This window comes from Puma concolor, chromosome C2 (genome assembly GCF_028749965.1).
Source record: "Puma concolor isolate L17-30 chromosome C2, mPumCon1.1.hap2, whole genome shotgun sequence".
NCBI classification, from domain to species: domain Eukaryota; kingdom Metazoa; phylum Chordata; class Mammalia; order Carnivora; family Felidae; genus Puma; species Puma concolor.
In genome coordinates this window covers 35,372,050-35,394,553 of record NC_141675.1, presented here as the reverse complement: position 1 = coordinate 35,394,553, position 22,504 = coordinate 35,372,050, and the positions used below count along the sequence as shown (strand labels likewise).

The 22,504-nt window shown below is 43.4% G+C and overlaps 1 protein-coding gene, 2 long non-coding RNA genes and 1 pseudogene across 4 annotated transcripts in view; 2 read left to right on the top strand and 2 right to left on the bottom strand.

Annotated features, from left to right (window-relative positions):
• Nucleotides 1–22,504, top strand: part of NMNAT3 (nicotinamide nucleotide adenylyltransferase 3) — a 114,717-nt gene that overhangs the window by 34,945 nt on the left and 57,268 nt on the right. Inside the window, exon 2 of one of the 2 annotated variants that reach the window (XM_086674402.1) lies at nucleotides 15,417–15,566. In XM_086674402.1, the coding sequence (XP_086530528.1) occupies nucleotides 15,458–15,566 (109 nt within the window). In that variant the 5' untranslated portion in view covers nucleotides 15,417–15,457. Of the gene's footprint in view, nucleotides 1–15,394; nucleotides 15,567–22,504 lie in introns of those variants that run through there. The other variant, XM_025914086.2, reaches the window with a different exon arrangement.
• Nucleotides 1,513–3,730, bottom strand: LOC147577188 (uncharacterized). The gene is made up of 2 exons (XR_015240003.1): nucleotides 3,604–3,730; nucleotides 1,513–2,729 (listed from the first exon to the last, which is right to left on the bottom strand). It is a non-coding gene; the product is annotated as an uncharacterized LOC147577188 (long non-coding RNA).
• The window catches only part of LOC147577186 (uncharacterized), a 92,089-nt gene continuing 77,684 nt past the window's right edge, over nucleotides 8,100–22,504 (bottom strand). The window contains exons 3-5 of the long non-coding RNA XR_015240002.1: nucleotides 15,065–15,210; nucleotides 13,160–13,259; nucleotides 8,100–8,290 (exon numbers count right to left, since the gene is read on the bottom strand). This is a non-coding gene — a long non-coding RNA (uncharacterized LOC147577186). The remainder of the gene's footprint in view (nucleotides 8,291–13,159; nucleotides 13,260–15,064; nucleotides 15,211–22,504) is intronic.
• Nucleotides 18,040–22,504, top strand: part of LOC147577187 (isopentenyl-diphosphate Delta-isomerase 1 pseudogene) — a 30,433-nt pseudogene continuing 25,968 nt past the window's right edge.

Here is a 22,504-nt window from a genome sequence, read left to right as displayed (position 1 = left end):
TCTCTCTTCTTCTTTCTTCTTATTTGGAAAACAGATATGATGACTGGAGCTGCAGCAGCCATCATGTGATCATGAGACAATCTTGAGGGTAGATGGAAGGCATGTTCTAAGAATGACAGAGAAATCTAAAAGGATTCTGGGATGTTGATGACATCAGAGCGACTGTACTATCCCTGACCTGCCTACCTTCCCAAGATTTTATAGGAGAGAAGTTTATGCCCTGGCTTGTTTAAAGTATCATTTTCCCCATATCTGATACAACCAAATCTGTTTTTTTATTGTTGTTTTTGGTAAACTAATCAGTGCCTACACTCTCCATAAGGTAAGAGGAAAACCCTGGTGCTTCTCCCGTTTCTTTTCATCATTCTTTCCTCAACCACTTCCCTTTGGTAGCTGTATTCTTACATTGCCAAGAGGTTAACATTACCTTTCTATTCTGTAATCACAGTTAAGCTTTCTGTGCCTTTTCACTAGATTGACTCTAAAAGCTGAACACCATTAAATAGGACTGAAATCATTATGACCACATAAATATTCACTCCAGGGTCAAGTAGCCCTGGACCACTCATAGGGAAATTCCTACTACCAGGGTCAAATGTATTTTCTTTTCTCATGTTCCATAAAGAGCTTAAAATTGTGTCACATTTATTTACATGATTTTTGGACCACATCATATAGCTCTGTGTTTTTGGATCTTGAGGGGGGGAGCTCCGGTGGTCGTAGTTGAGAGAGAAATGCTCTCACCATAACCCCATTTGACCCAGCGTCTCTGGCCTCTCCTCTCTTTTTTCATAAAAGGCCCACACTTTTCTCTCCTGTCCAGTTCTCTCCAGCCGTACAACTCTCATCTGTCCTAGCTTAACCATCCTCCTAGGTGGGATCCTTGTCTCCTACTTTTATTGGTTTTCCTTCATTGTTTTGCTGGAACACTCCCCCAAAGAGCTACTTAAAGAGTACCCAAGAGGTAAACTTTAATATATGAATTCCATTCATATATAAAAATGTATTTCTTCTATTCCCATACTTAATTATCTAGCCGGATAGAGAATTCCAGATTCAAAGTCCTCTTTTCTCAGAAGTATGCACACATTGCTCATTTTTGCATCTAATGTTGCAAATGAGGGGTTAGATGCCATATTATTTTCAGCCTTTTGTCTATGAACTTTCTTTTGTTCGTTCCCTAGAAATCTTTAGTGTCTTTTCTTCTTAGTGTTCTGATATTTCAAGTCAAGTGTAGACTCAATTAGGTTGAGTTTGGTTGCAAGTAACAGGACACCAACTCAAACTAGCTTAATGTTAAAAAGGAGATTTACTGGTTCATGTAATTGAAATGCCCTAGAAAGTTTACACTTTAGAAGCATTTCAGTCAGGACTCTGGCTCTATTTCTCTGTAATTATTTTGCTCTAGGCAACTGGGTATGTCTCAAAACAATCCTGAAAGAACAGAAAACAAGTAGTCAAGGCAGATTGATGAGCAATGCGGCGCAATCAGAGTCTGGTATCGGAGAAGGCTTAGCAAAGAATACCTTTTATTTTAAAATTGTAATTGTGGTAAATTACATATAAAATATACCATCGAAACAATTTTTAAGTATATAGTTCAGTAAAGTATATTCATACCCTTATGCAACCATCTCCAAAACTCTTTCATGTTGCAAAACTGAAACTATACCCACTACCAACAACTCCTCATTCCCTCCTCCCTCCAGCCCCTGGAAACCACCATTATACTTTCTGTCTCTATGAATTTGACTACTCTAGGTGGTAGTCAAATATATATGGACTCATACAGTAGTTGTCTTTTTGTGATTGACTTACTTCATTGAGCATAATATCCTCGTCTTGTAACATATGTCAGATTTTTTCTTTTTGAAGACTGAATAATATCCCATTGTATGTGTATTGTATATATTTGCATATATATCTACATGCATATATATATATATACATAAAAAATAAATGTCACGTATTATGTATACACACACACACACATATATAACCATTTTGTTTATCCATTCATCTGTCATCTGTGGACACTTGGGTTGCTTACACCTTTTGGCTACTGTGAGAAATGTTGCTATGATCATTGATGTACAAGTAACTGTTCCTGTGGCTTTCAGTTCTTTTGGGTATATACTCAGAAGTAGAATTGCTAGATCATATGGTAGTTCTATTTTTAATCTTTGGAGGAACCTCCGTACTGTTTTTCACAGTGGCTTTACCATTTTACATTCCCACCAAGAGTGCACAAAGGTTCCAAATTCTCCACATCCTCGCCAACACTTACCATTTTTTTTTTTTTTTTTTGGATAATGGTCATCATAATGTATGTGAGGTGGTATCTCATGGTAGTTTTAATTTGCATTTCCCTAGTGATTAGTGATGTTGAGCATCTTTTCATGTGCTTATTGGTCGTTTGTATATCTTCGTTGGACAAATGTCTATTCAAGTCCTTTGCCTGTTTTTTAATGGAGTTACTTGTTTTCGTCATTACTGAGTTAAGGAGACCTTCTTTGGTTGGCCTAATGTGTGCTGAGTGCTGGGGAAACAAAGTTTAATAGGTAGGAATGGGTAGAGGGGGCACTCTAGGTAGAGACCAGCAGGAACAAAACTTAGAGATGGCAGCGTGGGTGTGTTCAGGCTTCTTCACGTCACCAGGCTGTGCTGGACCACAGGCACAGGTAGGCAAGCAGCCAGCACTGAAGCAGGCAAGGCACAGCGGTCCCCATCTGTGGAGAGGAGCAAGGAGCCACTGAGGGTGTGAAAGTCCCCTGAGATACAAAGCTACCCTCACAAAGGTCCCTGCAGTCGGTGCCTGTGGGGACAGCGAATGCAGCTGAGGGGGGTCTGTTAAGAGGCTCAGGAGGCAGCTGCCCCTGAGGTTAGGTTCTGAGGTCACAGTGTCAACCAAAAATCATGTTTGTTCAGAACAGTTCCTGGAAGATTCCCAGGATAGCCCCACATTGGAGTTCAACATACCATCCTTCCCAGGACCCACAGAGTGGGAGGTCTTCCAACTCAGATTCAGTCTCTCTCCAGCTGCAACCCAGGTGAAGCAGCTGCCTTGACTTTAGACACCATGTTATGTAGCAAGTACCTGTCTTTACACACTGGAATCGCACTTGGCCCACGGAAGTGCACACACTGTGAGGAGAAGGCAAGAACTGAAGCCTCCTGAGATGGATCTCTTTGGATGCTTGAGGACACAAGCAAGTGAATACATGACCAGCAGTAGCTGTGGCAGGAAAGATATTTTAGCAGCTCACATAATAAAGTCTAGACAGAGGCTATACTAGGTTATTGCAGCAACTTAATGAGACCAAGTCTCTGGGTTGCCCTTCACCTCTGCAGCTGTCTAGGCCTTCATGGTCATCGGAGGGCTGTGGCAGCCCCAAGCGTCATGTCCCGACACCACAGCATCCAGGGCAGGAAGTGGTGGAAAAAGGACCTGCTTGTATTTGGACTTTGAAAATTTTTCCCATAGGCCTCCAGGCACTTCCTTTTATATCTCGTTGGCCAGGGCTGGGTCACATGTTCGTGACTGGACCAATCATGGGCAAAGGGAGTGGCCTGCCTTGGTGGGTGTGGTGCTGCGGTTCCTACCTGGATCTCTGCCCCTTGTCCCCGAAGGTGAACAAAATCAAGTTTCTTGGTAAGGAGAAAAGGGAGTTGCTGTGCTGCAGGAAGCACCGGCAAATTCTCTGCCACATCGCACTCCCTCTGGAACATCTGCTCCCAGAAGACAGTGAGCTTAAATCATTTCACTTTGGCTATACTTTATTTTACACTTAAATTATTATTTTATTGATTTAGTGAGGCCAGCACATGTAAGAGAATTCACATAAGCTAGAAGCCTGGGAGATGAAGCTTTGCTGTCTCAATTTTAGAGTGGATACCTCCAGATGGCTGCATCTGGCTTTACCCCCCACTTCTGGGCATGAAGTGCTCTTTACTTCTTCTGCCCTGACTGGATTCTAGCTCTGCCCATTGGCCTTGAGACCCTAGGAATCTGCCTGTGCCCCTGGGGCCGGGACCCTCCTTGTTTGAACCTCTGGGCAGCTTCTGTGCTCCAGCCCCATGCTTGTGGCATGCACACTCAAGGATCACCATGCATTACAAGGGCCTATAGAAAGCGATCTGAGCCAAAGCGTGTACCAGACAAATACATTACTTTTTCAGAAGTCATAAAAGCAAATTAACCTCTTTGTTGGTGTTTTAATTCAGACTTAGTAAAGTAAATCAACAAGTCCTGACTCTGTGGATGGGAGCCTGGTGCAGATCAGCTGGAGTGTTGTATATGACCTGGTGGGCTTCTTCCACTGCCCCAGCCCTGGCTGAGTTGGCCAGAAATCCCTGATTCCGTACTACACAGGGGTGGATGAACACAGACCAATAGTGGCTTCATTTGGACTGTTCTTGCAGGAACAGGTAGAATCTGTCAGGGACAGTGGTGTCTTTACACAAGGTTGGCACATATGAATCCTGTTCCCTAACTCTGTGATGGAAAAGTTTCCTCCTCCTCTGAAAGCAGTGTAGGCGGTATAGTCCTAATGTGTCTCTTTAGTTCATCTTCACAGCCTCCATGGATGAGCTTGGGCTATCCTCATTTTTTAGAAGACTGAAGGGCTTGTTCAAGGTTGCAGTGCTTGTAAATGCCAACCAAGCCTTTTCCATTCCAGAGGTCCCCCAAGTACAAGCACAGGCAACCTCAGTTCAAGGCCAGAAGAAGCACCTGATGCCCTTCACTGTTAGAGTGCACATATCCTGTGTGCACAAGAAATGCATGAGCTTTGGTGCAGACATGAGCAGGGAATGATCTGCCAGTCATCCTAGTGGATTCTGAACCAGTAACTGAGGGAAGAAACACAATCAGGTTTGTCTGTTTAAGAATCACAGGGTCTGCAGCGTTTCTGTGAACTGCCCACTCTTTGGGGCTAATTTCCAGCCAGCACAAAAGCACTTATGCATAACATTAAATATATGTGGGATGAACTTGGTTAAAAATTTTAATTAATCACATCTCCAAACTCAGGTCTGTTCTGATTTCATAGATCACTGCCCAGATTTGCAGTTATCTGCTCACGACTATGGCAGTCTGCTTATAGCTCAATAAAGAAGGAAAGATGAGCTTCTTGGCTTATAATTTTTGGAGGAAATTCTATTACATGAAACGGGAAAGGATTGCCGTGGACTAGGTTGTGTTGTGCCCAGGGCCATTCCCAAATGAACGCCTGTCCTTGAGCAGCAGGATTCTTGCCTGTTATCTCCCCTGCTGTGGCTCACTAGGCCTCAGCTGGTCTGTTCTGCCCTCATGGAGAGGCTGGCCAGCTTTCCACCTTTCCAGGCATTTTGGGATCTTCCTGTCACCTCCTGTTGCCCTGAGGAACTTGATGGCAGTGGCAGCTTGTTTTCATTTTTAGTGAACGAACAAGCAAGCTAAATGGAGTTGCCTTCATTTTTGGAATTTTTGGGTTTGATTTTAGGGCTGGTCCAAAAATTCCATCCAAGGGGACTTAGGATGGAATGGAAAGCAGTTAGATGGAGCAGACACGGGGAGGGTGTTGGAAGGTAAGTGATGAGGCTGACGAAATAGGTCATGACCAGATTGTAAAGGGCCATGGGTGGCTGCTAAGGAGTTTTATCACATTATCTACAATGCGATTGGGTGGCAGGGGAAGCATTCTAAAAGATCCCTTGGGCAGTTGAGCAGAGATGGGCAGAGGAGGGGACACTGGGACAGGTTAAGAGTTCACTCAGGTTCAAGTGAGAAATAATGAGCCCCAATCGAAGGAAAGAACTGTGGAGTTTGAGAGACTGATGGATAATAAAGATATTGCAAAGGTGGAACTGACAGGCTGTCAAAGCAAGGGAGAGAGAAGAGCCAGATGGCTGCCAATTTTGTGCTTTGAGCACGAGAAGGACCGTGGTGCCATCTTCTGCCATCATTATGGACAGCTCTGCATTTCCTGCCAAACAGGGACTCTCCCAGGGCTGTAGAGGGTGTGAGACTGCTTCTCTCAGTACTAACTGTGGCTCATTGCCCACTGCTGGAATGGAGCAGAGCCCTGGACATATACCCAGCATTCGGCAGGGGCAGAGGTAGGGAATGGACAGAGGAGTCAAATGGTGCCTCTGAGGTGCAAATCAGGACCCGGATGGAGCCCAGCCAAGGTGGCAGACACAATTTATGGGGTAAGACCAAAATTCAAGTCCACAAGGGAGGTGACGCCTCTGGTAGTGAGACAGAAAGTTCCATGGAGTAAAGCAAGCCAGGAAATGCTGAGTATTGGAAGCGAGAATGGAAGCACTTCAGCCTAGGTCATGCCAGGAGGTGACCGGGGCTCTCTGGCTCTCATTCTGATCTATTTTTCACTTTTACCTTGTCCTCCAGTGAGTAAGGTGAATATTCCTTATTTGCATTCCACTCTATGTTAGACCCTGTGGGATCCCTGCCCTCGGGGTTTTACAATCTTTTGGCAATTAGAGAGTGGGACTCAGTAATACAGACAGTGTCACCTTTAAGAGGTCAGGGGATGGAACAGTGACTTCTAGGTGGGCTCTCAGGGGAAGCTCTGTGGGAGAGCTGGCATGAAAGAGACCACCTAGCTCTAGAAAGTGGCATCAACAGAAGCCCAAGCAGCAGGAACACTCAGAAGACACATCAGAGAACAGCAGTTGGTCTCAGCGTGGGAAGGACATGGAGCCCATGTAGGGAATAGAGAGGGTGGTCAAGATACCATCTGGAGAGGTGGAGTGGGGCTAAAATCCCCAAAGTTCTAATGCCAGCTGAAGGACACGGCTGAACAACTAGATGCCAACGGAGAACAAATTTCTGAAGGTTTTATCGCTAGCTTGGCACAAAGGTCCAGGTTTTATACAGTGTTTAGTGCATGGTAGACACCTGATTGTTCGTCACAGTAGTTTAAGTGACTTAACCCAAACTTTAGGACTAGTTGATCTGGTTGGCATATTGAGAAAAGATTGGACTGGGGCCACATTGGGGCGGGGGGAGCTGATTGCATAGTTTCTGACACCAAGTATGGAAGCTATTGCTGGGGGTGGGGTCTGTCTGGTCCGCGTCAGTGGCCTCTGAGAACAGCGTGCACTGGTGTGAGCCTCACTGACCCTGTCTATACCATGGGGCTCAGTCCAGATTGAGACCATGGCACTGCCCTGTTCCTCCTCTATCCTGAGACCTCATGTTCAGCCCTTCCATTATTCTGTGTGACCGTCTGGTGGCCTTCGGATAGTCCCGTGCTCCTTTACTGCTTTGCCTTTTGTGGAGAGGGGAACTAGGATGACCAGAGCTTGTTTTTGTTGTTAGCAATTTTTTAAAATCCTGATACAAGAAGATAATAAAATCCTATCGTAGGATGGGTCTCAGTAGTGATGGAAAGTGAAGACCTCACATGGGGCATATTGGCCAAACTTGGAGGTCATTGTACTGGGGGAACATGATGAAGGATGAACAGAGATCATAGATAACGGGCAGGTTTTTAATGAAAGTGACTAGAAAAACGGTGGAATCTTTTTCATACATGGGGTGTGGGCAGCCAGAAGCAGGTGTGGGAGACTGAGAATTCTGTTTCGAATGCAAAGAAAGGAGCTGGTATTTCTGGAGAACCTCCTATGGGCCAGGGACTATTCTAAGTGCTCTACATGAGTCAACTCTGATTAACCTTTATGACAATCTGTGGAGGTGTGTGTAATTATCTCCATTTTCCATATGGGTCACTGAGGCTAAGTGCAGTGGATTAACTCACTGTAGAAGGCACCAGGCTATTCACCAAGTATATCTGTGTCCTGAAGTTGGAGAGCTAGAGTCAGATTGTATTTTCTAACTCACTGAAGTTGGGTGGGGTTGTTGGAAGGGATATTGCTAGTTTGAGGCCAAGCATACAATACAATTGCTGGTGAGGGACCTTCTGGAGTCCTTTATTTTCCTCTGCTACAGACTGACCATATTCAGTCTGACTGCTCCATTGGCTTGAGTCCTGGATTGAGAGGAAAAGAGGATCCAGAACAGAGCCCAACCAGCATAGAATGCACATGTTAATAGGAACGTGAAACAGACCTTTATTGGTTTAAGCTCCTGAGATTTGGGAATTGTTTACATACCTCATCTGGACTCCCCTGACTCATACGCTCAAGGTCGCTTAGGAAGTGCTTGCTAGTCAGCTTTGCATCCATGCTTGTCTGTCTTGTTGATAAGCCAGTGCCAGGTGGACATCCGTGGACCGGTAGGGGCCCATCAGCAAGGTCAGGGCTAGAGCTGTAGATCTGGTGTCATCTGTACGGTGTGGTAGGGAGTAGAGAGAAAGGCACAGAGATTTGGTCTGTGGGCTTTAGGGTAAAGCCTACTTCCCTCGTATTTGTTCTCTCGCGAGGGTTTGTGGTCGGCTGCACATGTCCTGCTGCTAAGTAGGACATCTCTGCTGCCTGCCGGGTTCCGTTGGTTCAGAGACTTTGGCGTGAGTTTGTTGACAGCTGCACTCTCATAACATTGCTAAAAACTTCATAAACTCTGAAACCTGGAAATAGCCCAAGTGATTTGAGGTTTTGCTCACTTGTAAATGTTTGAGTATTGTGTCCACAAATTGCAATTTGAGTAACTCCATTTTGAGGCACAGCTGTTATTTGGAAAAGACCCATCTAGGAACGCAAGCTCCTTGCAAAATGATTGTGCTTCATTTTTGTCAAGTATCAGAAAGCCATTAAACTGCCAAGCCATATGGCAAATGCCCACTCAAAGCAGAGTGTAACAACACGCCATAATGAATCTGGTTTGGGGGAAAGGAGATAGGACACAGTCTGGTTTTTGTGATCTACAGAAAAGCAGATTCACTGCTGCACATTTCAGTCTTCTAGAGCCCTGAGTAAGGATTTTTCCTCCTATGAAAAATTCATATAAAAAATTAAGTTATGGTAGATTTTTTTTCCTTAGGTGTATTTTCCCTTTCAAACAATATCCGTTTGAGTTTCCGCAGGTAAAATAGGCTTAACTGGGTTGATAGAAACTTCTAAAAGTTTACACAGTTTTCATTTCTTTATATACTAGTTTATGAAACATTCATTAGGTATCAGTATATCAGTTAGAATTGATTAGAATTTGCATCTGCAAATTGATTAGAATATATCAGTTAGAAATAGAACACAGGTTTCACTATGTATAATAGAAAAAGAGAAAATAATGGTGACTCAGAAGATTATTTCTCCCCCTGGTAAAAGAAACCTGAAGGCAGGCAGCCTGGGGCTGGTATGGCAGCTTCAGGGTCATTAAGGTCCTGGCTTTCTCTTGGCTTATTCTCCGTCAAACTGGGAGTTGGTCCAGTGTAGTTACCATACTCTAGCCATCAAATTCTAGACAGCAGGAGTATAGAAGAGGAGAAGGGCAGGCTATCCCCATTTCAGGAGGGTTCCAGAAATATCATGCAACACTTCTGTTCATACATCTTTGGCCAGACCTTAGGCACATGGCCGTACCCTGCTGCAGAGACTGGGGAATGTGTATTTAGCTGGCAGGTTACTAGAGATTCTGTTACTAAAGAGGAAGGCAGAAATGGTTATTGGGAGGTTATCGGAAGACTCTGTCCTACCTGGGGCCCTAGTGGTTTGTTCTTCCTGCCAAACTGTAACCTTGAGGACAGGGGCCAGGTTTTGTTTATCCCTGTACCTCTAAGGCACTAGCATGGTCACTGGTCGGTTGTGATTTTCATGATCTGCTACTTCGCACTCCTCATGGGAGACGCCAGGCACTTCTCACGTTCTACCCCCTTGTCTGCTTCTCTGTTCCAGGGTGGCAAGTCAGCTGTGATCTGGGGCACATTTTTTCTTCATCACCAGATGTTCTTTCCATCAGCAGGACATTAAACTGTTTCTCACTAGCAAGTCTTAACTCCAGGGACAAGTGACGCTCAGAGCTGAGCTGTTGCAGTTGGAGCTAGGTGGAAGATTCTGGCAGTGGTGTGTGGGGACGGCCTTCCTTGGGAGCGCTCTTCTGTGGGAACATCTCCCAGGCCTGGGTGGTCTGCAAGAGATGTCTAACAGGGCGGCGGGTGCTAAAGTGGTCCTAAGGACCGCCAGGTTTTGGTCACGGGTGACTGCAAAAATGGTGAACAAGCAGGTTGAAGCGGATGTGGGGGTGGTACATTCTGCTCTGAACGTAAAGAAAGGAAAGAGGAACTAATGTTTCTGGAGAACCCCCTGCGGGCCAGGTCCTGTGTTAGGTGAGTTAACCCGGTAACCCCCATGATGGCCCTAGGGGTTATGTGATTTATCTCCATCTGCCATGGGGCCCACTGAGGCTTGGAGAAGTCGAGCAGGATGCAAGCACAAACCCTCTCCTTCCAAGCATGCTGAAAGAATCAGCACTGGTGTGTGGAAGGTTCTAGAACAATGCCTAGGCTTTCACTCAGGAAACCCAGGAGCTGTGACTCCATGCCACCTTCCTGCAGCAATCGAAATTCTTCCCAACTCCTGAGTGTGGGGTTGCAAGAGACCTCGTTCCATTCCTCATGCTCCTTCACATCTTTTGAAAGTTCTCCAAACTTAAGAGCCAGGCTGCCTGCTTTCCTGGGAGTCTCATAATTAGGACAAGTGCTTAATTGGCGTGTGTGTTTGCGCCAAGAGGTGGCTACTGGAGGATCCTCACACTGGCAAGGAAGGCTCGCTTTGCTTTTGTTCCCAGCAGCACCGTGTGCCCATAGCAACAGCGGGTGAATCCAACAAAGTTGAAAAGAAAAAGTGCCCGGAGTTCGCGTGAAGGTTGATTGCCCTGGAGAAGTTGACATCCTCGTGCAGATGGAAATGATTTCCCTCGGTCCTAAAAAAAATGTGCTCGTCACCCCCAGAAATACAAACCGCGTCTCTTGTTTTCTTTAAGATGAGGAGTCTGGTCAAGAGGTCTGTGTAATGAAAGATGTTTGTAGAATCCATTTCCATTCTGCCCGAAGCCATCTGCTTTATGTCTATAATAAACAGGGATGTTTTCAGCCACTTTCCTGGGCCAGGTCCTGTTAGAGGCGCTCACCGCAGGGAAAGGTAAATTGACTGCCTCCCAAGCGATGAGCATTAGCACATTACATCTGCAGTGACGGCACTTAACCTTCCTGGCTCGCCTTTCCTTTCTGTGTCTCTGCGACGGCCTGTGACAAATGGGCCGAAGGGTACACACTTAGAATTTGGTGCATGCGGGGCATCGGCCAGCATCCCATTACCGGGTGATTGAAGTGAAATGCGGGCAGCAGGAAAGGCCATCCTGGGGGAAGCTGGAGAAATGCCTGCCCTTCCCTAGGTGGAGAGGGCCTGGAAGTTGCCACCCTGGGGCTTCCTGTCACACTATCCTGGGAGCACCTGGGCTCTCTCTGAACTAGAAATGTACGAGTAAGTCGCACCCCTGCTGAAAATCCTTCAGAGGCTCCTCATTGCCCATGGAATAAAATCAAGTCTCTGAGACCCCCTAGGGGCCTGCAGGATCCCTACACCAACTGTGGCCTCAATCTTGAGTCACCCACACAGAGCCGCATGGATGTGCTTTCAGTTCACCACCCCCCCAGATGGTGATTTCGGGGCTTGGTAATGCTGGTCCCTCTGCCCAACACACCCTTCAATATCCTTGTCACTGGCTCAATTCCTTTACTTTTCTTGCCCCAGCTGGAAGGTCACTGTAGAGAATCTGCCCCCGCATAGGTGAGTTTGTTCATATCGATGGCTGCTGTAACAAATTGCCATGGATTACTAGTTTAAAGCGACACATGTTATTTTCTTATGGTTCTGGAAGTCAGAAGTCTGAAAGCATGGTGTCAGCAGGACTGAATTCCTTCTGAAGGCTCTTGGGGAGAATCTGTTTTCTTGCCAATTCCAGCTTCTAGAGGCCACTTACGCTGCTTGGTTCCCGGCCCCTTCCTCTTTCAAACCAGAATAGCCTCTTCCCTCCTGATTGTCACTTTGGCCCTTCCATCTTTGTGTACCTGACCCCCGCCCACCTGGATAATCCAGGCTACCTTCCCCATTTCATGACCATTAACTTAATCACATCTGCAAAGTCCTTTGCCTATCCAAGCAGCAGCTGGTGACCTCCGCTTCTCCAGAGCAGGGGGATGACCTTGGTGTCAGTGTGCAGGAAGTCGGTGTACCCCTGTTGATGGAATCCTGACATTGAACACGGTCCAGCAGGCAGGTGTGTCTTGTTTGATTTCGGGCTGAAGTGGACTGGGGCCTTGACAAGGGGTCTTAAGTGCCTCTTGAAAGCCAGAAAAGTCAGTTTCTATCTGTGAAAGCCCCAGCCCATTGACCACTTGGGACAGAACCAAAGAGATGAGGTAGCTGTCTGAAAAGGATGACCCTTGGTTGGAGACACTCATTCTCCCATTCATTCTACACACTTTCTGAGCGCCTCTGCGCCAAGCACAGTGCAGGAGTTGAGGGGGGACCAAGACGAGTAAGAAACCACCCTGTAGGAGTTCACCTGCTTGGGGGAGAGCAACGTGGAAACGAAGCAATGGCAGTTCTGTGGTGGCTGGAAGAAGAAAGTGATAAAATGTATAATGGGGTACATATAGCACCGTGTGGGGTCTGGGAGGGACAACTGGATAAACACTCCCAGGAGAAAACCTTGAAGGCAGGGGTGTTTCAGGTAGTTGGAACAGCATTTGCAGAAGTGAGAAGGGAGGCAGCATGCTGCATTTGAAGAGCAGGGTGAGATGCTATCTGGGTGACTCCAGATGGTAATCTGGAGAGGGGACGGGGGCCAGAGGTGGAATCTGGTTGCCTTGTCTCTCCGATGTAATGATAAACTCCAAGAAGGCCGTGTATGCCTCCTTCTCAACTTGTTAAATCGTGCCGCAGCAATTGCTGCTCACTCTGTGGCCCCCCATTAAATGCTTATTGATGAGAAGCCTTTCTGGATAGCAAACGTCTCCCACACTTGCTTTGTCTCACTAGATGTTACCAAATGACAGGGCAGATGGGTCACTTTCATGGCACGCATCTGGCCTCACGTCCGATGAGACCTGCACTCAAATTGGAGCCTGGTTTATTCTCCTGGTGGCCCCTGGAGTGAGGCCATGTCAACGCTATCATTGTATTTCTCTGGGTTCGGGCTTGGCAGGGTGTGTAGTCGAGGCAAGTTAGAGTATACAAGTGACGCAGGAGCACTGACCTCACTCCTGAGCCTGGGAATGTGCACTCCCTGCCTCTCCCGTCTCAGCGGCAGCTTGGATACACTAAGTCGCTTTGGAGTAGTGTGGCTCAGTGGGCTGCTGGCAAGGAAAGAAAGACAGACATTAAATGTCATTGATTCTTCTTCCCCAACATCACACTTCATTGCTGTTGATGCCACCATTCAAACAAATGATCTAATTTATCGTTTCTAGGAACTTTTGAAAAAATGGATCAAAACCCCAGGTTACCTGAGATGTTGCAGTTACATGTTTTAACAGCTCTAAAAAGTTAGATTTTGTCAAAATGAAATAGAACTTTGAAAGGCTTCATAATAGTTGTGAACAACAGCCAGACTCCCCAGATACACTCATCACAGGGCCGCTCTTGTGAATAGCTCGGCACATTCTGCAAATAATATCTCATTAAACCATCCAACCTCCCTGGGAGGAAGCAAGCAGCAGTAGCTTGCAGACCGCTTTCTTCTCCCGCAGTAGGGGGTGTTCCTGCTGCCTTAAAGGAAGCTTCAAGAAACCATAGCCTGCCTAAGTTGAGAGTTGGTTGGGGTTTTTTTTGTTTTTTGTTTTATCTGCTTGCTATAACTCAGAATACTTCCAGAACAACTTCTCTGCATTAGGAAGTGCATTAGGCCTTCCTCCCACCAGGACGCAGGACCACCCTGCAGCCAGCCGTTTCCCATCTTCACTGAGCCCTACTCTGGGCCAGGCACTGGGCTTAAGGCTGGGATCCAGAGATGAAGAAAACACCACTTGTCCTCTTAAATGGGCCTATTGTCTGGCGGGGAGGAAAGACACAAGAGCAGGTTTTCCCTATAGAATGTGGTATATGATCTACTGAAGGTAGGCCATGGATCAGCTGACCCAAGGTAGCTGTCAGAAAAGCCAACGTGGCAGCCTTCTACACAGTCAGCTCCAAGGCAGTTGTATCCCTCTGTGCTGTGAACTAGCTAATCCCATTTCTAATTCCCTTTTCCTTTCTGCTTCCCACTAGAGAGGCTGTAAAGCTAAATACTTTTCCAGCCTCTCTGGTAGCTAGAAAGGCCATGTGATTTAGTTCTGGCCGATGAGAAGCAAAAATCTACAGGGTGGTTCTGAGAAAGCTCTTTTGTTTTTGACTAAGAGGAACACTCAGGCTACTGTATCTCTTTGCTCCTTCTTGCCTTGATCCTATTCATGATGGCTGTAGCTACAGCAGCAGTCTTCTAACATGAGGGAAGATCTGAGAGAATTGCTGGCCATTGTTGAGCCCGGGGCCTAATGGCAGCTGCCCTCTTTTACTTCTTGTCATGTGAGAAACAAATAACCTCTGTTTGTTTAAGCCACTGAAGTTCGGCTTCTGTTGTCTGCTTTCCTTTAACCTCACCCTGGCCCTGAAAGCCCAAGAGTGTAAAGACAAGGGTGGGCAGGACCCTCATACTGCTTTGGCCCTAGATAAAGGACAAGAGGTAAAGTCAGAAAAGATCTGCAGATTAAATAGTCCTGTAACAATATTAATTTCCTGATTTTAATCATTACTCTGCAATTACATAAGAAAATGCCTTTGTTCTTTGAAAACACATACTGAAGTATTTAGAGGTAAAGAGGTATTGTGTCTACAACTTAGCCCTAAACATTCTAGAAAAAAATATAAGTATACGTGCGTGCACACACTTGTGTGTGTGTGTAGAAAGAGAGACAGAATGAGTGATAAAGCAAATGTGGTAAGATATTAACATTTAAGGAAACTAGGTAAAGGATATACAGGAAGTCCTTGTTCAAGTGTTACAATTCTGCTTGCATTATCTGAAAGTATTTTTTAAAAAGTTTTTTTTTTAAACTACCAGTCTACTCTGGGACGTAAGTTTCACTTGGACTACCAGAGATGACATTATGAGTGTCTTACATACCTCCTGTAGATTCCAAGGTGACTCATCAGAGCCCAGGAGGGTATAGAGGTTACAGGAAGAACAAGGTCTCTGCAGTCAGGCTGCCTGGGTTCCAGTCCTGCAGCTGCTAAGGTCCCGGAGCTGGAGAGGTGACCACTCACTCAAGGCTTTGGTGAGACAAGGGAGATACCTTGACATGTGTTTAGCCCAGGTCCCGGCCCACAGTACATCCTCCATAAATGTTGTTATTGTTATTACTGCCCTCCAGTCACCTTTATAAATGAGATGTAATGACTTATGTATACTTTAGGGACACTGATCTAGACAGCTGTCTGGTACCAGCTCTCTAACATGAGTTATTGTCCCCATGAAGGCAGGGTGGCCACTGCCGTGGGTGTGGAGGTGCCTGACAAGATGAAGAGTCGAATCCCAGTGGTGCTTCTGGCCTGTGGCTCCTTCAATCCCATCACCAACATGCACCTGCGCTTGTTTGAGGTGGCCAGAGACCACCTACACCAAACAGGTCAGTCGGGGGCGGGGGGGGGGGGGGGGGGGGGAGGGGGCAGGGCCAATGGAAGAGCCGGTGGATTGGGCCTCGTGGGGCTTTGCTGGTGGTTGTCATCATCACCATTAGTAAAACTGCTCAATTTGTGAATTCACAGCATAACTGGTGGCATACATTTCCTCCATCATATTCGGCCAGCTAACACCCCTCAGCCCTGTGACACATGTACCATTATATCCCTGACCATAAACTTGAACGCTTCTCAGGGCCCACCACCCCCTGCCACCTCATGTTGCCCATGAAGGCTAAGAAGACACTGGGCACTTTACAGAAACTGTGTCCCAGGCATTCTCCCTGGCGGTGCCAGGAAGCATTTACCTGCACAGCCAGATGAACAGGTAGCATGTGCCTTGCTGCTCTTGTGCATGAGAGCTTTTGCTACTCTTGAGCGGGTAAGTAAACACACTATAATGGGAATTTTGACATTTTCTCCTTTGAATAGATCTTAGACAATTACAAATTAACAGTCTTGCATGTAGGGCATTTCCAATATAGATGGCAAGGCTCTGCCAGAAATATTTAATCAGCTGGGAATATTTAATCTAGAAATGTTTCATCTCTTTGACTTTCCATTCCATTATTAAGAGAGTAAAATGGCATTCAGAATCTGCATAATTATTTCTAAAGAATGTAAGTCATTTATATGTTGATGTCAGATGTATATGAAAGCATTTATACATTTATGTATACTTTATATATCCATATATGTATTTTATATTTTTTTGTTCAAAACTATTTTCCTTTAAGGGCAGTGTCTTTAAACCAGAATCAATTCCTACTTATTTTTAATGTAGAAGAAAAAGTATTTGAGTAACATGCAAATAATTTCTTCAAAGAAGTTCTGTACTGTTCACTTGTTTTAAAGGAAATGTCTTTGTTTATAAAACAAATATTTTTAATTCAGAAGCTGAAAGTGGGTATCTACCCTTAGTAAATATCAGAGCTCTTACAAAGGAATAAAAAAAAATCCAAACAATCCAGTGTATGTTAGCAGTATACCAAAGAAGAAATGTAAGTGACATAAACTTAGGAAAAGATGCTCAACGTTGCTAATTATCAGTGCAAATACAAAGAAAAACATGGTAAACAAACACCACTGGGTTATAAGCACCATGAGGGCAGCTACTGTGGCTGCTTGAGCACCACAGAGTTGCCTCCATCCATCACTAGGCTTAGAGTTGGTGCTCAATAAATAGCTTTAGCCTGTGAGATTGGCAAAGATTAAAGACTTACAGAATTCAGTGCTGGTGGGACAGGAAGGGAAACAGGCACTCTCATCTATTGATAGTGATAGGATTAATGATAAAACACTCCTGGAGGGCAATTTGCTGTTCTGTGACAAAAAAATTTAAAGTCTATACTCATACCCATGATGAGGACAAAAATCAATCAATTGAAACTGAAACAGAATTCACACAGATGTTAGAATTAGCAGATAACATTAAAACAGTTACTATAATTATGTGCCATATGTTCAGAAGTAGAGACCTGGAAAATATAAAAAGGGCTCAACTCAAACATTAAGAGATGAAAACAGTATGTGAGGTGAAAAATACACTGGAAAGGATGAATAGATTAGATATTGCAGAAGAAAATGTTAGTGAACTTAATGACAGAACAGTAGAAATGATCTAAAATGAAACACAGAGGGGGAAAAAAGGAATTCTAAAAAGAAAGAAAAGAATATAAATGAGATGTGGGGTAACTTAAAGGAATTTTGAAATACTTGTAATCCCAGAAGGAAAAAAAGAGGAAGAACAGGAAAGATTATTTGAATAAATAACTGCAAATTTTCCAAATTTGATGAGAACAGATTTTATAAGTAGCTCAACAAATTCCAAACCAAGAAACGTGAAGAAAACAACACCAAGGTGTATGATAGTAAAATTTCTCAAAACCATTAATAAACAAAAAATCTTACATGCAGTCACAGAAGAACAAAAATAAAGAGGACAGCAGATTTCCCATTAGTGAATTCAGCAAAAGGGAATTTAGTGGAATAACATCTTTAAAGTACGGAAAGAAAAAAACTGTCAACCCAGGATTCTATATCCAGCAAAAATATATCTTTCAGAAACAAAGGCAAAATTAAGACATTTTCAGATATACAAAAGCTGAAAGATTTCAGTCTAACTTTCACTACAAAGTCAAACTTTCACTACAAGAAATGCTCAAATCTTTTAGGCAGAAGGAAAATGGTGCCAAATTGAAATGTGGGTCTACACAAAGGAATACACGGCACTGATAACCACATGGGCAATTATGTAAGTTTTTCTCTTATTATTTAAATTTCTTTAAAAGATAACTTACTGTTTAAACAAAAATAATAGGAACATATTGTGGGGTTTATAACATATATAGAAGTAAAATATGTGACAAATATATATTACATAAAATATATGACAATATCATAAAGAGGGGGAGGGGAAAAATGGAAGAAGACTATTGTAAGGTTCATGTACATGAAGTGGTATAATATCACCTAAAAGTACATTATGACAAGTTAAAGATAGCTAGTAGTTATTATAAACACTAATACAAGCACTAAAAAAGGCAAAGGTTTAGCTAATAAGCATACAAAGGAGATAAAACAGAATGAGAATATACTCAGTTAATTTAAAAGAAGAAAGATAAAGAGGAAAGGGTCTAAAGAATAGAGGGGAGAAATAGAGAGCATATAACAAAATGACAGACTTAAATCTAACTGTACCAATAGTCACATAAAATATAAGTTGACCCTTGAACAACACAGATTTGAATTATGCAGGTCAACTTATATGCAAATGTTTTTCAATGAATACACTACAGTTCCGAAAATGTATTTTCTCTTCCTTATGATTTTAAGATTTTCTTTCCTCTAGCTCACTTTGTTGTAAAAATATGGTATTCAACACATACATGTTTCTGTTATCAGTAAGGCTTCTGGTCAACAGTAGGCTATTAGTAGTTAAGTCTGGGGTGTGGGAGAGTCAAAAGTTATATGTGGATTTTCAACTGGCACCCCTAAGGGTCCAGTGTAGTCTAACAACTCCTACTAAAGAGCAGGTGCTGTCAGATTGAATAAAATAAGCAACACCCGACTACAGTTATATCATGCCTACGTGAAACACAGTATGTATAAGGACACAGATAGGTTCAAAGTAAAAGAGTGGAAAACTACTCCATGCTAACACTAATTAAAAGAAAGCCGAAACGGCTATAGTAATATCAGAGAAAAAAGATTTCAGAGGAAAGACTATTACCAGGCATAAAGAAAATGATCCCATAATTATAGAGACCGGTTCTTTAAGGGAAAATAATTATCCTAATTTTTTTTTTTTTACTCAATAACATAGAACTGCAAGAAAAAATGGATAAATTTGCAATTACAGTCAGATATTTCTATTCTCATTAATTGATAAAGTACACAAAAAATAAGGATATAGAAGACTTGAACATTATTAATGAATTCAACCTAGTTGACATTTATAGAACACTCAGCAGAATACATGTTCCTTTCTAAGACACAGAGAAAATTTACCAAGATAGACATATTTGGGGCCATAAAAGAAGTCTCAATAAACGTAAAAGGATTGAAATCACACAAAGTTCATTCTCCAACCACAATAGAAGTCACTGAGAAATCACTAACAGATCTCTGGAATATCCCCAAACATGAAAATGAAATAACACACTTCTAAAAACCCAGTGGTCACAAAAGAAATCCAGATGGAAATTAGAAAATATTTTGAACTAGAGATGAAAACAATATATCAAAAATTGGGGGATGTCACTAAAGCAGTGCTTGGGGGAAATTTTATAGTGCTAAACACCATATTAGGAAAATAAAAGAAAGGTCTCAAATCAATGATTTTGTCTCCTACTTTAAGAAATTAGGAGTACAGGAGTAAACACAAAGCAAGCATAAGAAAATAAACAAGATCAGAGCAGATATTAATAAAATAGAAAACAGAAACATATTACAGGAAATTAATAAACCAATAGCTGTTTCTTTGAGAATATCAATAAATTGATAAACCTCTAGATAGACTATCAAGGGGGAAAAAAGAGGAAAGACACAAATTACCATTATCAGGAATAAGTTGACATAACTACAGATTCTACTGATATGAAAAAGATAAAGGAATATTATAAAAAACTTTATGCCTATAAATTTGACAACTTAATTGGAATAGACAAATTCCTTGAAAGACACACTATCAAAGCTCATTCAAGAATAGATTTTTTTTTTTTTTTAAAGAATAGGTAATCTGAATAGCTCTGTATCAATGAAATTTCATGTGTGGTTTAAAAACCATCCTCTAGAGGATTTGGGGAAAACGGCAGACTAGGGAGCACCAGCAATCTGTCTCCGCACCTAAACAGCAGTTGCACTGGCAGAATCGGTCTGATGTAACTATTTTGGAACTCAAGTCTGTTGAAGGCTTGCAACTTCTAGGGGAAGACTGGGGCAGGTAAATTGCAGCTAACTTCAATCAGTTTCAGTGCTTAGCACACTAACAGTTGCCCCAACGTGGCAGGCAGCTGCATACATGTTCCTGGAGCAGCCTGCACACAGCCTGTGATAGCCAAGGATGGCAAAAAGGACACTGTCCCCCAGATATCAGGGATCTGTGTTCTGATCCCCTTTTGCACCTCCCCCAACTCCCAGTATTTGTTGCAAGCCTCTCCCCCTCTGGTTGAAGGGATTTCCAGGGGATTTAAAGGGCCAGTGCCTTTTCCCTCTCCCCTTATTTTTCTTTTTCTGTTGTGGAATCCAGACATTAAAAATAACTGCATGTAAGGGGGGGGGGGCAGAAATTAAAAATTGATCTCACGTGCCCAGAGAAAGACTGAGAAAAGACCTTAAGTTTACACCTCAGACTGATCCTCAGGATAGAGACAGCTTAAAACGACTAAAAAGCAAAATAATAAATGATAACAAAAACAAAAACAAACCTTGGGGAAGGAGGAGAATCTGATTTCCAGAGTTACCACATCATTAGATTCAAATGTCCAGTTTTCTACAAAAACGTCACAAGACCTACAAAGAAGCAGGAAAGTATGGCCCACTCAAAGGAAAAAGATTAATCAACAGAAACTGTCCTTGTAAAAGACCTGAAGGTGGATATGCTAGACAATGACTTTAAAGCAACTGTCTTAAAGATGCTCAAAGAGCTGAAGGAAGATGTGGAGATAGTCAAGAAACCATGAATGAACAAAATGGAAGTATCAGCAAAGAGACAGAAAACCTACAAGGAGCTAAAAAGATAATCTGGAGGGCGCCTCGGTGGCGCAGTCGGTTAAGCGTCCGACTTCAGCCAGGTCACGATCTCGCGGTCCGTGAGTTCGAGCCCCGCGTCAGGCTCTGGGCTGATGGCTCGGAGCCTGGAGCCTGTTTCCGATTCTGTGTCTCCCTCTCTCTCTGCCCCTCCCCCGTTCATGCTCTGTCTCTCTCTGTCCCAAAAATAAAAAAAATAAATAAATAAATAAAATAATAAAAAAAAAAAAAGATAATCTGGAGCTGAAAATTACAGTTACTGAAATTAAAAATTCACTAGAAAGATTCAAAGACAGATTTGAGCAGGCAGAACAAAGAATCAGCAAACTGAAAGATAGGACAATGGAAATCATCAAGTCTGAGGAAAGAAAAAAAAGATTAAAAACCAAATGGAGTATAAGAGACCATTGGACCACCATCAAGTAGACCAACATAGGCATGGTGGGAATCTAAGAAGGAGAAGAGGAATAAAGGAGGAGAGAGAATATTTGAAGAAATAATGGCTGAAAAATTTTCAAATTTGATGAAAGACATAAATAAAAATATCCAAGAAGCTCAATGAGCGCCAAGTAAGGAGAAAGCAAAGAGATGCACACTGAGACACATTATAATCAAATGAGACACATTATAACCAAATTTGCAAAAGGGAGACACAGAGAATCTTGAGGGCAATGAGCAAATCATCGCATACAAGGATCCTCAATACGATTTTCCGCAGATTTCTCATCAGACACTGTGGAGACCAGACACAGCGGGCTGATACATTCCGAGTGCTAAAAGAAAATAGGTGTCAACCAAGAACCCTGTATCTGGCAAAACTGTCCTTCAAAAGTGGGAGAGAGGGTTGGGACCCGTGTTTTGTGGGACAGATCTCATGAGTCCTAACACTGCCTGAGATAGATACTGACAACCTCTGTAAGCAGGTTCAACTCCTGGCAGACATGTGTATCCTTACTGATGAAAATGACAATAAAATTGGGGCCAAGACCAAAAAGGATTGTCACCTGAATGAAAACATAGAGAAAGGATTATTGCATTGAGCTTGTAGGGTTTTCTTATTCAGCACTAAAAATAAGCTCCTGCTACAACAGAGATCAAATGCAGAAATTACCTTTCCAGGTTGTTTTACCAATACTTGTTATAGTCATCCAGTAAGTAATCCAGGAGAGCTAGAAGAAAATGATGCAGTTGGAGTAAAATGAGCAACACAGAAACATTTAAAGGCTGAATTAGGAATTCCCATGAAAGAGGTTCCCCCAGACGAAGTTAATTATCTAACAGGAATTCACTACAAGTTTCAATCAGATGGTATCTGGGAGCGGGGGCGGGGGGGGGGGGGGGAGGGACATGAAATTGATTACATTTTGTGAGCAAGAACCTAACTTTGAATCCAGATCCCAGTGAGATTAAGAGCTATTATTATGGGGGCGCCTGGGTGGCGCAGTCGGTTAAGCGTCCGACTTCAGCCAGGTCACGATCTCGCGGTCCGTGAGTTCGAGCCCCGCGTCGGGCTCTGGGCTGATGGCTCAGAGCCTGGAGCCTGTTTCCGATTCTGTGTCTCCCTCTCTCTCTGCCCCTCCCCCGTTCATGCTCTGTCTCTCTCTGTCCCAAAAATAAATAAACGTTGAAAAAAAAA